Raw genomic sequence first — 16,214 nt, forward strand, 5'->3', positions numbered from 1 at the left:
ATAAATCGCCCTACGGGATACGGCTGATTCGTTTAGATCAATTTCAATTAATAGATCCGTTAAGGAAGATTCAGGCACGCGGATATCCTGTCAATATTTACCGTCGCATTGCACACACAACTAAAGAAAAAATAACTCATCATGTTAATCTCGAAATGGCGGTTATAATTGAAACATTAAATCCTATCACTGATCGATTTGCATAATAAATGTGTAGTTTGGAGCTCTAAACTTCAGCTGGTTGTTCGAGTAACGTCACATAAAATCACATATAAACAAATCTGGGTGTATCCCGTTGACAGAAAGACGATACAAAAAAATAAAACTGTATTCTATACGAATTATTTGTCAATTTAAATCAACATTGGTGTTGTGATCTTACCGGGAAAAGATGGGCTTCTGATATCCAATAATTAAGGTAAAATAAACATTTAACGATTGGTACACGAATCGTGTACCATAATGCGTTTCAGCGCAATTTGTAACGAGCGACTCGGAAGAACGAGGTTAGACATATTCCACACGTCATGTCAAACGGTGACCCCATTTTCTTATCTGGAGAGCATGCGTAATAAATACTATCGGTGTAGACAGGAATAACCAGACCCTAGAGATTGCCATTCGATTGAGACTTCTGGCGTATTTCGCCGAACATAACTGCTTTGAAATTAGAGTAAAAACGGAAACGATTGAATGTAAATCAGTTTATATACATTCATATTGCATTATTATATACGTTACGACCCATTTGTGTTAATTTCTAGGTCCCAAATATTAGTAGTAGTATCTTGTGGGCGGTGCTTTTGGTCGCATATTTGACTTTTGATCTTAAAATATCAGCCCCACGCCAATAATTTTTAAATCTCTCGAGCTCGATTTCTGATTCACTTGTAACAGTGTTAATCTGTGCTTTAAATTTATAGTTCATACTGTCGCACCCCACCGTACCAGTTATTCAGATTAGTAAATAAGATTTTATAATCTCCGTGTCAATATTTCATTTAAGAGTAGCCTATATTATTTACGTAACCGGTCGATATCACATTCTGATAAACCTACCTTGAAATTAATTGACTAATCCTGATATGTCCAATCAAGTGTACAAGATTTCCTTCTCGAATGTGGCAAACCCATATGATCGTCTCCATGTTGACAACGGTGTTTATTGTTCTCGCTTCTAGTTTGTACATAAACTCTTCAAAATTCAGAAATCATAGCCACAGTGTTTAAGATCTAAAAAAATACCCATGGGTCCCATACAGTGTTTTAAACATTTTCTGCAAAAATTTCACACAGGTGTAAAAATCTTTTGGGCACTATTTGGTCGTCTGTTGTTAATTGCCCATGTAGTATTTGCAGTATGGAGGACAGTTGATTTAAAACAAGTGATCTATTGGTATTTACTAAAAAGTGTTTTCTTGCAAATTGTGGAAAGTATTTATTCTGTGGTTCGTAATAAAGGAGAAGAAAATAAATGGTAGGTAGATCATTTCTAGATGAATTTAATTTCTAGTTTTGAAATCCCTTGTTTTAAAGACCACCCAATCCTGTCGCGTGGTTTGTAATAAATCTATTGTATTATTAATCTGGTATTAATTATCTGCTGGGGTGTGGTATGATGTCAGATTTGAATTTATTGAAAATAGCTTGTTTTTTTAGTAAATATCCCATTGAGTCGATATGGAAGGTAGTCTATATGAATGAAATAATTAGAAATGAAAAAGGTGGGGGGGGGGTAAAGGGGAACTTGATTTCTTTCAATCTGTTAATCAAATCTCATAATGACATAACTAAATTTAAATGCAGACCTGTTAGTGGCCAAATATACATAAGTATTACTGTGACCATTGTTATGTCATTAACATAGAAGTTTCTCGTTCAGTATCATGTCCCAAGTATTACTGTGACCATTGTTATGTCATTAACATAGGAGCTTCTCGTTGAGTATCATGTTCCAAGACAAGCGTTCACATTATTATACAAGCGCTATTTCGTTCTTTGAAAATATAGATTCATCGCATTCATATTTAAAATTTTGATTGAGATGTAATATGTAAGATTAATTTCTTTAGGTTTCGAATACCCCGTAAACAGATTGTGTTAGGAACAAAAACAAATTCTGAATTCGAGAAAGTTATATAAAATTTAAAATAGTATTTCGATTTTGAAATACGTTACCACGTTTAATGACACTTGTATGCGTACAAACTGTGTTATTTGATGATACACTGTTAAAATTATATGTATATTTACAGTTATAATTATAGTAAAAATACAGTACATGATTTGTAATATCACATGGTTTGTTAACTTACATTTAAAACGATGTAGACGCATAAGAATACGAGGCTTATATAAAATTACATCAAATTTAATGTAATAATACAACCATATGTCAGTTTACATCACGTGAGCTGTATATTAACAGAAATGCCGCTGGAAATATTATTTTTACAGAAAATTGTAAATTTACCTTCAAATAGTGGTCACATAGGTTATCCTCCCTTTGATCACATATCGAATATTATACAAAATATTTACTGTTCTGTCAGTCAGTTTAGTCCATTTTAGAGAAATAGGTTATTCAAAATCTGAATGCACCGAACTTGCTAATAAAGACAGGCATCTGCCATACATTGAGTTGGGTGCGGCATTTTGCTTGAACTGTGTCATGCCACCTACTCTTTCCATTATAAGGAGCAGAACAGTAGCACATTAAACCCCATTTCACTTATTTTCTTTACATTATCGAATGCTGTTTTACATGCTCGGCTGGAAGTTCCGCAAAACTTTCTGTGTTCGCCAGGATCTAACCTAGGACTAATTAGCCAAGCGGAGACAAACACATTCCTTTGAATAATGTTACCTTGGCAAATTACATAATATGTAATTCTACACCATTTATGAGATATTATTACATAAACTCTATCAAAATACCCATTATTTTTTGTTTAAAATGTTATTGTACAAATTTATGTAAATTAACATCATGGTAATTGTACATATACTCCATTTACAGCTATGTAATTTTACCTTGGATGTATAATAGCTAGAGGTAAATTTACATTACAGACTGTGAAATAACATGCAATGTTAAAAAACAGTTATAACGATGGCAATATTTCTGCCAGTTAAAACGAGGTAAAAATACATAAAAATTTTAACAGTGTATATTTGAACTAAAACATATTCAAACTAATTTATCTATCACAGTTTTTCCAAATCCCTATCATAACATTTTAAACGGAATAGAAAGTACCCCAATCTATTGTAAGAATCCATGTTTGTCACGCGACTTGACTGAGGGACAATGCATTGGAGCTTGCATTCGTCGTTACTCGCTGTCCATTTGCCATGAATATCGAATTTCAAAGTAAATTCTTGAATTATCCTCTCTTCCCATTTCTTTTCTCGCGGGGGGGGGGGGGGGCACTGTCGCTCAGTAAGCAGAACGTTAACCGAGGATTTTCTGACTTGGTTCCCCCTTGTCAGTGTGTAGGACGAAGAGTGTGGTAAGGGACAACGTATTGTCGTTCTTATGGGACGAAAAACCGAGGTCCCGTGTACACTGGCATGCGCATAAAAGAACCCTTGACAGTTGGAATTCGAAAACTTCCCTCATAGCACACTGCATGATGTATGTGTGACCGTGAAGTCCGTCAGATATTATAAGTCTGGAATGGTTCTTCAAATCTTTAATACTGTAAACTTAAAATAATAATTATCTACATACACTTACAGGACCGCGGATAACCGACTATATAGTACCTAATGCTACTAAGTCGGATAGACCTAATTGACTAATGTATCAGGGTAGGTAAGTTTCTGGGGTTTTACGTCCACTTCCACCTAAGGTGATATCGTAGACAAGTTAATGTATCAAGTATAATCACATATTTATATGGAATTACTTCTAATCTCTTGGCTACATCAAGTGTTGACATAAACAAGCATTGGTGTAATAATGTACAATATAAGAAATAAAACAATGGTAAATAAAACAATTAATAGATTAATCATACGATTGGCATGTTCACGAGACAGGCCATATTGTCAGTTACTTTCTACCTATAACAGTTTTATAAACAACAAGGGATTATAATAAATTAACATGTCATTAGAATTACGTAACGTTTCACCCTTGGCTATAGTCACCCTTCAAGTTCAATAGCACACACACACAATGTTTGGAAGAAATAGAATAATTATTGTCCTTAAGAGTTTACGTGTATACAGAATTCAGTTTGATGAATTTTCTTTTTTAAAAATTAAAGCATTATCTGAAATATTCTAGATTTAAATAGAACTGCTATAACCAGCACGGTTACATATGCCCGTCTTCAATAGCCTAGTCGGAGCAGAGCAGTAGAGCGTTAAACCCCATTTCATTTCTTTTTCCGCCATCTAAACGCAAGAACCTTTTGTACTGTTACTCTTACTGTTCTGATAACCGCTAGTATTCAATAAACAGATACAAAGCACTACATGTGCTGTAGAGCAGAGAACAAAATGACAGATTGCCAGTTACTGAGACCCATGCATTTTAGTCTTGATGAATTTTCTTTTTTAAAAATTAAAGCATTATCTGAAATATTCTAGATTTAAATAGAACTGCTATAACCAGCACGGTTACATATGCCCGTCTTCAATAGCCTAGTCGGAGCAGAGCAGTAGAGCGTTAAACCCCATTTCATTTCTTTTTCCGCCATCTAAACGCAAGAACCTTTTGTACTGTTACTCTTACTGTTCTGATAACCGCTAGTATTCAATAAACAGATACAAAGCACTACATGTGCTGTAGAGCAGAGAACAAAATGACAGATTGCCAGTTACTGAGACCCATGCATTTTAGTCTTTGCGCCCGCATTGTCAATTGTTCATGGAATCCAAGATTTTGCATACTTTGATTAGAAATAACTCCCCGATAAAAACTTTTATGGGAACGTATCTTTAACTCTATGGACTAAAATAATTATTCGTGACTATAATTCATGCTGTATTTCCTCAAAATATTATATCAACGTATACTTAAGTGTTCCAAATTTTTGAAACAACGATCATTACGACCCTTTGATAGCAGGCACAGTATTGTAAAATCAACATTTCCATGCATATTGTTAACTGTTTTCAAATTAATTTCAATTTTATATAAAAAGAACAAAAAGGAAAAAAAGTAAATAATTAAATAAATAAATAAATAAAACGATAGCAATACAAAAAATAATTATTGCTGGCCATTTTATTCATGGTAACGACCCAATAGCAAGCATTTAATTGCCGATATACGTGCAAGAAGAACATCAATTACAGGAAGTGTCAAGTACTAAACAAGTACTATACGTAATTTAATGATCTCGGCTATTGTGTAAGGTAGAATATTTATTTCAATGTCTATTAATCTCGTTAAGGATTATTACGTTTTGAAACCGGGTAGTTGTTGTAAATTGCTTGTCAATATATTATTAACGGAGGTTGTTTGACTCTATTGCTGTATGGCAAGTTTGGTTTTTATGCTTGTTTTGTTGTTTGACTTTATTAGGAAATTTTAACAGCTGTTGTCGACAATAATCGATCATTTTACGTGGTGGTTTTATTGAATAAGGAGAAAAATATAATCCAATATCATTTTTTAAACAGGAAAAACATATTCCAATTTTCAACTCAGTTCCCATGTACATTTCCAGCACGTTCAATTTGGTGGAAAATCAATAAGATTCAATGTGTTATGCTTTGTAACATTAGCCTATAGAATTTATGTATAAATATACATGGAGGTTGGAAACACTTCGGAAAAGAAGTGGGCTTATTGTTGCAGCTGGATGACTAAACTGGTATAATTTGTTTCGAAGAAGGAATAAAAGAAAGGGTATTGCTGTATAGATTGTTTATATAATATATACTTGGGCAGTTTGGATGGTGTAACAAAAATGTGTCCTCAAGAATATCTGAGAAGTTTCATTAATATAATTAAGTATGGCTGGACAATGTTTTGGGCAATACTTGTTCGTGTTATTCTGATATGTCATACAATGATTACAATATGGAGGACAGTAGATACAAAAGGAGAAGGAGTGTATTGGTATTTATTAAATTTTGTCCTCTTACAACTGAGTGAAGGAATATACACCGTGGTTCGAAAGAAAGGAGCTGAAAATAATTGGTAGGTGTAACTTAACCCGAATTCGCACGGTTATTATGATATTTCATTCACACGGTTATTATATTTCGTATTTATTTTTTGTATACTCTTTGATGTTAATAATAACTGGTAGATGCTATAATATATGATATTTCGGAATCATTCGCATGGTTATGATGATATTTCGTAATTATTCGCACGGTTATTTCGATATTTCATAATTATTCCCAAGGTTATTATGATGATATTTCGTAATTATTCGCACTGTTATTTTGATATTTTGTAATTATTCGCACGATTATAATTATATTTCGTAATTATTCGCAAGGTTATTATGATATTTCGAAATTAGTTGCACGGTTAATATGATATTTCGTAATTATTCGCGCGGTTATTATGATATTTCGAAATTATTTGCATGGTTATTATTATATTTTTTAATTATCTTTTATATACTCTTTGAGGTTATTAATATGTGTGATAATTACAATATTAATTTCTCAGTAAATACTGAACAGATTGAGGCCATTTTACCATCTAAATATATTATAAAATTCAGTTAACTAATGTACTAGATTAAATTCAATTATTTGAGAGGGTGAAAAAAAAAAAAAAAAAGCAGCGAACTAAGCACATTTTATTTATTTTATGTTCAAGAGCATGTAAATTTTTTGCTTTTATTTTAAAAAAATATTATTTGTTTTGTTAAACATATATTATGCAAGAGCTAAATCTGCCTATTGCAGGTCTTTCTTTTGGCCTGAAATGTTATCTAAATAAGCACATTTTATTTATTTTATCTTCAAGACCATGCAATTTTTTTTGCTTTTATTTTAAAAAAATATTATACATTTGGCCTGAAATGTTATCTAAATTATTAAGTAGAAATTAATTAACTTATCCAGACCATAATCAACTCTCGGTGTCATCGCTAGCCTGCGATGTTTATTGGATTAGGTTCCGATTTCCTGTTCGACTTCCATTCATAATTTAATCATGAAGTGGATAATCGAGACTATGTTTTTTATCGTACCGCCTTTAGTAATGATGATCGAGGCTAGGTCGAAAATTCAATCGCTAAAATCTCGGTTCAGAGTGTATCAATTTGACTGAAATTTTCAGCAAATTGTATTTAGATTATCTAGTTTTTAACTATTATAGTGAGAACTGTCTGCTCTTTATCTAATCTCCCATAATGTATCTTTAATCATTACTTGTTACAAAAAGTTGATGTTATTGACGGACTTGGCTGAATGAGATTAAAATGAATATAACAAGATTTACTTCCCTTTGATAAGAAATATACGATATAAGTCAACCAGAATATAAAATTCATTCAAAACATTTATGTACATATGTGTGTTGAACTGTATAATGCAGCATAAATAATAAAGTGTGGCCCGGAAACTTTTCATCTAGACGTGGTTGTGTTTTAGACGATTCTAATAAAGTAAAGTACTATCATTCCTAGAAACGTAAATCTAAAAGATGTTTAGCATCAGGACGATCAGCTCTTCATAATGACCTCCATTTTCAATCATATGTCATATGCATACATATATTAGAGTTTCTTTAATATCTACTGAGCTGTTCAGATTTTGTATACATTTTTTTTTACTTTCGTTGATATAATTAATATTGGTCATTATATGGTGACCATTTCAAATCAAACCAAGAATATTTCTTATGTGCATCATATCCTGGCTATGTTTATTACTTGTGTGTCTTGAACACTGAGGTAACATACCACAGTCCGGGTGTCTGTTATTCAATTAGATAATGTAGTTTTTAGAATCTATTTACAACGCCGATCTTCATTAGCTCAGGGCGTTAAACCATATTTCATTTCATTTCTTTTCTATTTAGAATCTTAATATTTTCGTCTTCCGTTGCTCCGCAGTTATTTTGGATAGGAGTACACCATTTGACAGCTATACTTATTAACAGGGCCAACAAGCCATAGGCATAGAGTTGAAGACGAAAAAAAGAATAAATATATTGGTCTATATTAATCAAATCGCTCTATTGAATTTTACATTAGTTTCATTCATTATATATACTCCTGGGATATCTTTAATATATTTAATTTGTCTCCGCTAACATCGCGGCCATAACATCATCTATCCTGCACTTTCTGTGTTTTTTTTCTAAATTCCTGTCCAAATAACACGTTCCCTGCCCTATTATATGTCTAGAAATGATTATGCGAACATTTTGATTTTTATATTATCCCAGACATCGTTGCCAGGAATAGAACAAGAATCTCAGAATTTTCATCGGTATCATAAGTGGTAAAGTCCCACCACTTGTGGCTTGTCGAGGCCAGACCTCAGTACAGTGTCTAAATGATCTTGTGCCCTTATATTTAATGTGAACTTTTGGTTAGCTATAACCCGAAACGCACTACAAAATTCATGCTGTTCCTAACAGAACAGTAATTGAAGTTTCAGCGCTGCTGCACCTTCTCTTTGAAATGAGTTGCCAGTAAACATTAGGAAATCTTTTTCTTAATATTATCGTTATTGCCCTTTTAGACCCGACTCTAAATAAACAAAAAATCAGATTTCATTCAAGTTTATCAGGTTTCATTAATTATCTCTATCGATCCCTTCCAATTTTTCTGTGTTTGTATTTAGGTTAAATTTATTTTACAAGTTACTTTGTATGTTTAGATTATCATTGTTTTATTTATGTACTCTTTGTTCTATGTTTTGGTAGTTATTTACCGAATCATTAATTTAGTTTATTTTTATTGAATACAATTGACGGCAACAAAATCATTCAAAAAAACATTTTTGTATGGAAGGTATTGATTAATTCTTCAATAGATGAAAGTACAGTTAGAATTGAATTAAGTTTAAGGCTGTTTATTTATGTCAAACAGAATTTTTTTTTCTTAGGGTATGTTACCTTTTCTGGACCCCCTGATACCATTTGGCAATACACTTCACAGTTAGAGTAGTGTTGTCCTGTGACAAATTTATCTTGAGATTCGTATACTTGGTGCGCTTGCTAGGTGTTTTTTCCCCATTTTAAACGGTTACGTTATAAATGCTTCTATCCACCGCAACAATGTTAGCTTTGATGTCATTTTCATACTTTCTGGCCTTCATATGGTAATGTGTTAAAAATCGTTGGATGTATTTCAATGACGTCTTACGTATCTAATAATATTTCATACACAGCTTGTACATGACAAGAAGTAGGGTCACCTAACCAATCTCCTGGGCTTTCTCCTTGTCCTCCGGTTTCTTTCCACTGCTAAATACCCCTACACACAAGCGAATTATTAAAATAAAATTGTACCATGCATTAGTCACCAATTTACTTACTTCTTTGTTGAGCCGATTGTTATATTCGATCACCAAATGAAGGGAATTGGTGATCGAATATAACTTTTGGTCCATCAAAGTTAGTAAAGAAACGAATGTCGGGTGATATACTTTACATATTACAGTTAAATAGTAGGCAGACTTGGTTTTATGCTCGTATTTTATAATTATAGCTGCTTTCTGATACTCATTCATCAATTCATAATTATTATTTGCATTGTGAATAAATAAGAATAGAGGGAAATACAATGGTAATTAATTTCGATCGCAGGTGGAAAATGAAGCATTTATTATTGTGCCTATTCGGGCGTTTAAATGGATATGACGGAGTAAGGATTGGTTAGATCAACAAATTTATGCACAAAATTCTTAATATCCTATCAGAAAAATAATACACCAAAGCTATAACAATAGTATTGTTTGAAAGGTGTGTTCTATCATCATTATAACCGTGTAATGAATATAGATAGTTGCAGGAATGGCAGCTTAATATTAAATGACTAAAATACTGATAGTAATCGTTAATTAAAACAGGTTAATCAATTCTGTATTGATCTACAATCGATATTTTCAATATATGAAAATAACACCCCCGTTTAATGCACTAAAAACAATCCAATCTCTTCAACAACCGTGCACCAGAATTCTAAACATATCAATGTCTCTTTGTCAATATTTTCACAAAATCTCTGCGTTAAGTCAACACGGGGTTATTTTCCCAAAATATTATTTTATTTCAACTCAGTTGTATTAAGCATGTACACTATTAAACGTGTTTTACTTTCCCAGACAAAAAAGTGCAAGAACATTTCAGTTGCTTGCGGGGTGTGGGGGTGTACATTACATTGAATATCCTGGATCGCTGATTAAAGATACATTATGGGAGATTCGATAACGAGTTGGCAGTTCTCACTATAGTAGTTAAAAACTAGATAATGTAAAAGCAATTAGCTGAAAATTTCATTCAAATTGATCCACTATGAACCGAGAACTAAGCGGTTGGAATTTCTGCCTAGCCTCGATCATCATTACTAAAGTCAGTACGATAAACAGCATTGTCTCGATTATCCCTTTTATCGTTAAATCTTGAAGGAAAGTTATGCAGTAAATCGGCTCATAATCCACTAAAGACCGCAGGCAGAACCATCTAGGGTTGATTATGGTCTGGATAGGTTGATTAATGTCTAATTAATAATTTAGATAACATTTCCGTCCTAAAGAAAGACCTGCAATAGGCAGATTTAGCTCTTGCATAATGTATGTTTAAAGGATCAGTACTAGTTTTCAAATGTTATTTGTTAATAAACATGGGTTTATGCACATCAGTCACCTAAATGTGAAGATATAACATAATTACCTTGTCTAAAAGATTGATATCAAAATATTGAGCTGTTCATGTCGGCTTTACGTAGCTCATTTAAATCATTTCAGGCGTTTCACAAACGTATTGCAAAGCTCCGTATAGTTGTTAAATGTACATTTTTCTGCCTGTATTATTCACTAAAATATGTCTGAAACTATTCCTATTACCTTACATTATGTACATAGGCGTTCGGGCAGACGGGTAAAGTGAAAAAAAAAATCTATTTCATTTAGTGGTTAAATTAAAACACTAATTTTACTTTTCTTTTAATTGAATACCACGGATTTGTACTTAATTGACTATGGATTAAAACATTTTGTGTGAAGCCACACTACTTTGTGCGACAATATTCGGGTATCGATTATTATTTGTGAATGTATCTGCAACAGTCTGATTGGATGGATGGAATTCAGGTCGGCATTGAGTGGGAATTCGGTTACAAAACCACTGGAAAATATTGGAGTTGCTTAACTCACGGGCTAGAATAGCAAAAAATGAATTTGCGGTATTTAAATTTTAAAAATGTTCTCCTGTATGGCGAGGTCCCCATACCCCTAGACGATTGACTGGTTGTTGGGCATTCGGGTCAGCTACCAAAGGTAGGCTATACTGGACCACACTGACGTTCCGTGGACTGTAAACGATTGACTGGTCGTTGGAGATTCGCGTCAGCCACCAAAGGTAGTCTATATTGGACCACATTGAAGTTCCTGTATTTACAGGCTGAAATAGCAGGAAAATTTTCAAAATTTTCTCCCGATGGTAAACGATTGATTGGTTTATTGAAATTCGAGTCACCAATTCAATTAGGCTATATTAGACAACATTGAAGTTGTTGTATTTAGGGGCTAGAATAGCAGGAAAACCCAAATTTCTTTCGTGCATTTCGGGTTCTGCATCTCTAACTATCATCCAGCCGGAACGCCTATGATTATGTAAGATTTAAATAAAGGGCTAACTATTCTTGCTATAATAGCTAAAAAATAGATAATATATAAATGAAGTATTCATAATATAGTCGCGATTGTCAAGTACAATTATTGTTACGAGACGTTTCGATTATACATTTTTAAATTAAATTATTAAATGGCGATCACGTTTCACTCCATTCGTATGAAATTGGAGATTTAGGAAAGTTCAAAAGTTTTTCTTTAAAGGGCCAATCCCGATAATATTTTGGAGAATAAAACTGCTTAATTTTGTGTTAAAATCCCTTAAAATCCCCTACCTTAGGGCCGAGCAACTAACTCAAGTTATGTGATGCGTTTTCGAACAACTTAAACCCGTCAGTCATCATCTGGAAATGGAAAAGGGTGTCCCACCCTGTATACTGCGGTGTCTGGATAAAACCAGACTTTTATTTTATAAAAATAATGTGTAGGTGAAATTTACCTTTCGTTATCAAGTACAGCACATGGGTCATTCATTGTATAGACCTCTAAAGGAACGGGAATCGATTATCAGGTCACTCAACGAAAAATTTGATCCGAAATCTTAAAAGGGTTACGTGTCCGGATAAGCAGTTTTGACATTCACGTCTAAACGACTCAATATTTTGAGCTGAAAGTTTGAGACAAGGTAGATTCCTGTATATTTTGGCGTTTAAATTTCATACGTACTCAGACTTTTATTTTTGAGACTTTGTTCAAATCGGGATAGTCCCTTTAAGAATTGCAATTCGACTTCACATCACTTCTTCCTTGCACGAGTATGTGCATATTTTTTTTTTTATCAAAACACTTATTCATTAGAACTATACTAAAGTCTCCAATGCCCCTTGTTATGTTTGCTGTTAATTTTTTCCATAACAGCGCAACGACAATATTGACTAGTGTGCATTAAAAACACAACATGAATATTCTTCCTAACAATCGATTTCAAATATTTGCATTCAATATATCTTCAGCTGTTTTGATTGTGAATTATGATTTAATGTTCAAGTGTAATAGATGTATCTTTGACATTGCTAGATTTGATTATCTTGATATACTAAAATATATACATATTTCACCCCGAGCAAACAATAATATGCATACCCCCACTACTCTGTACATTCAGTTTCGAAATATACAGACTTCCAAAAGTTGTGGGCAATCTAATTATTATTCGTGTCAATTCGGTACTTGGATGTTTAAGATGACGTTTGAAAAGTGGAGCAAAGAGCGTAATCAAATTTATCACAAGAAATACAAAAGCTAGCAAACATCTAGATTATATAGACTTATCTAATCTGTATACCACCGTTTTTTACCACACAGACAGTGTGCGTTTTTTTGGTATATTTGGACTAAAACATATTCAAAACTAACTTAATAATAAAAAGTTTGCTCTCTAAAACATTTTAATCGAGAATAAATATAATCCAAGCTGTTAATATCTATATTAAGCAGCTTTGTTTGTGACCTGACTGGGTGGAGGCCATTTCTGGTTTGTACAATTTGTGGTTAATCGCTGTTCATTAACCATAATTAAAATACAGATGTGACGTCATCATTTGATGTTGGCGTACCATTATTTCAAATAATGGTACGGGCAATGTGCCAAGCGTACTAGTTGAAATTTTGGACGCGCGTGACATATTTCATTGCAAAGCACGTGCGAGTGTCTGTATTTTAAGTTGTTTAATGGTCTCGAGCTGAAGACATTTTGACCTGTTCACGTCTCATGTTGTTTTTCAAGGGAATCCGGTAGTTTTCTAGTAAGATTGTGTATCTACTTTCCATATTGACCTGATGTGCCATTATTTTATTGAAAAAACAAACATAGTACGATCGTACTACGTAACAGAAACTGGCCATGTTATTGGGTGAAATTCGAAAATCAAATTCACCAAATTGACGCAGAATTGTTCGAAGAACAAGAATGCCATTTTCCATGTTGATTGGACTTGAATTGGCGGAGCGTAAGGCTTTTACGAATTGCGGTTAGCGAACAGTTCCTGGTCCAAAAAGACTTACCAGGGAGTGCATCTTTAAATGATTCTGTGTGCCTTTCTTGTATATTCGATTACTGTCCTGTTTGCACAGTGTCTTGCTTAGATGAAGAGCGACTCTAGGCTATTCCAAGGAAGCGCTCCCAATCCAAGAGATGGATAGAGAACAAGCTAAAAACAAAAGCGATTTTTTGTACAATCAGGGGCCATAATCCAGAACGTTATAGTCTAAAATGAGCAAATATCCAAAGGGACTGAGATCTTTGGAATATAAAGATATGTTTTAAGTTTCATCAAAATCGGATAAAAATTGTACCTCTAGAGGATCCACAACCTTCGTATTGCATACTTTTATGCAATTTGAGTACAAAGAGCGGCCATTTTGTCAGGAAGTTTCATTTCGAAATTAGAATTCAACCTTCCTTCAAAAATCACGGGCCATAATCCAGGAAGTTACTTTCAGATATGCGCGATTATCAGAAGGAACCGGGATCTTAGTGGGTAAAAGTGATATATTCACACGTTTTTTTTTTAAATCGGATAAAAATTGTGACTTCTACAGGGACCACAGGCTAAAAACGCGATTTTTCGTACAATCAAGGGCCATAATTCAGGAAGTTACGATCTGATATGCACGAATATCGAAAGCAATCAAGATCTTTGGATTATAAACATTCTATTTCAAGTTTCATCAAAATCGGATCAAAATTTATACCAGATGTTTACACTATTTGCGTACATGGGGCGGCCATTTTGTCCGGCAGTTTTAGTCCGATTTTCACGGCATTCGAACTAAACCGACATTATGGTGTAACGGTGATATATTCGAATGATAATTGTGACCTCTAGCGGGACCACAAGCTAAAAACGCAATTTTCCGTACAATCAGGAAGTTACGATCCAATATGCGCGAATATCGACAGGAAACAAGATCTTTGGGTTATAAACATGCATTTCAAGTTTCATCAAAATTGTGACCTCTAGAGGGTCCACAACCTTGATATACCAGATGTTTACACTATTTGCGTACGAGTTTTTAAATTAGATAATAATCATGACATCTAGAGGGACCACGAGCTAAACACGCGATTTGGCGTACAATCAGGGGTCATAATTCAGGAAGTTACGATCCGATATGCGTGAATATCGAAAGGGTCCAAGATCTTTAGACTATATACATGAATGTCAAGTTCCATCAAAATCGGGTGAAAATTGTGACCTCTAGAGTGCCCACAAGCTAAAAAAGTGATTTTTCGTACAATCAGGGGCCATAATCAATGAAGTTATTCTCCGATACATGCCAATATCGCAAGGAACCGAGATCGTTGGGAGATAGACCTATATATCAAGTTTCGTAAAAATCGGATAAAAAATTTGACCTGTAGATTGTCCACGGCATAATACGTCCACATGAAAATATGAGTGTATAAAAATATGATACACCTTGATTGTGAGGCCCTAGGCTTCACCCTACCAAGCCCCTATGTAAATCCGGTACTGGATCTACTATTTAAAAAAGAAACCAAGCGAACCATTAGGCATTCTACATAATCTTTTCAGTTTAATGCAAGTTTATTAAAATAGTCACTCTGTGATCTGATATCGTATTTTAAATCAGGGCCCTGTTTCACGAAATTGTAACTAAAGATAAAATACACATTTTAGTAGATACTTAAATTTTGACTGGCTAAGCACTAAAATCAATCTAATATTGTCCAATCAAATTACTAAAATTTGGATTTTATTTTAGTTAAAATTTCGTGAAACAGGTCCCTGAATTGTAACAATTTTAGACTGCGAAACCATTTTATATTTCGATTTCATACTAAACAGTTTTGTACGACAAAACTAACGTTGTCGATAACAGATCAATTACTCTATTTGTACTTGATGTTAGTTTCAGACAGAAATCATTAAATCAATCAAAATAAAACATCTACTCATCTGAACACATGATCTACATGTTAATTATATATTCACATAGTAAACATAGTGTAATGATATAAAATATTATGTTACATGTTTTAACTATCTTAGATAGACTGGGATGTATCAAACAATAATGATAGAATATTTTGCAATCAAATTGTGGTGAAAACACATTCTTTTCTGTAGGCCGCGAATTCGCTATTACTATACTAAACAGCAACCCCCCCCCCCCCAAAAAAAAAAAAAAACACACATCAGTACGATTTCAAAATCAGACAGGCACTTTAATCAAATCATTCCAGAAAACGACTTACTGAATGGATCAAAGCAATTTTTTGTGAACAGCACGTTGACACATTAGTGATTAATTCATCACAATTACAAGACAATACGAGAAAGTTTATAGTCTGTGCGCATTCTATACATCAGTAGCCTATCTGGTGTGTCCACTGCGAGTGTCAATAACAGCAGCGCAGCGTCTGTACATGAGTGGACCAGACGATTGATGAACGCCATGGA

General features: G+C 33.6%; 1 protein-coding gene across 3 annotated transcripts in view; it reads left to right on the forward strand.

The window, feature by feature from the left end:
* Positions 1-1,156: 1,156 nt before the first annotated feature.
* Positions 1,157-16,214, forward strand: part of LOC126811469 (transmembrane protein 26) — a 34,420-nt gene continuing 19,362 nt past the window's right edge. For 2 of the 3 annotated variants that reach the window (XM_050537108.2, XM_050537110.2), the window contains exon 1: positions 5,643-6,160. Coding sequence is in view for 2 of the 3 variants with exons in the window: in XM_050537110.2 (XP_050393067.1) it covers positions 5,928-6,160 (233 nt within the window). In the remaining variant the exon portion in view is untranslated. Of the gene's footprint in view, positions 1,478-5,642; positions 6,161-16,214 lie in introns of those variants that run through there. The other variant, XM_050537111.2, reaches the window with a different exon arrangement.

This window comes from Patella vulgata, chromosome 2 (genome assembly GCF_932274485.2).
Source record: "Patella vulgata chromosome 2, xgPatVulg1.2, whole genome shotgun sequence".
Taxonomy (NCBI): Eukaryota; Metazoa; Mollusca; class Gastropoda; family Patellidae; genus Patella; species Patella vulgata.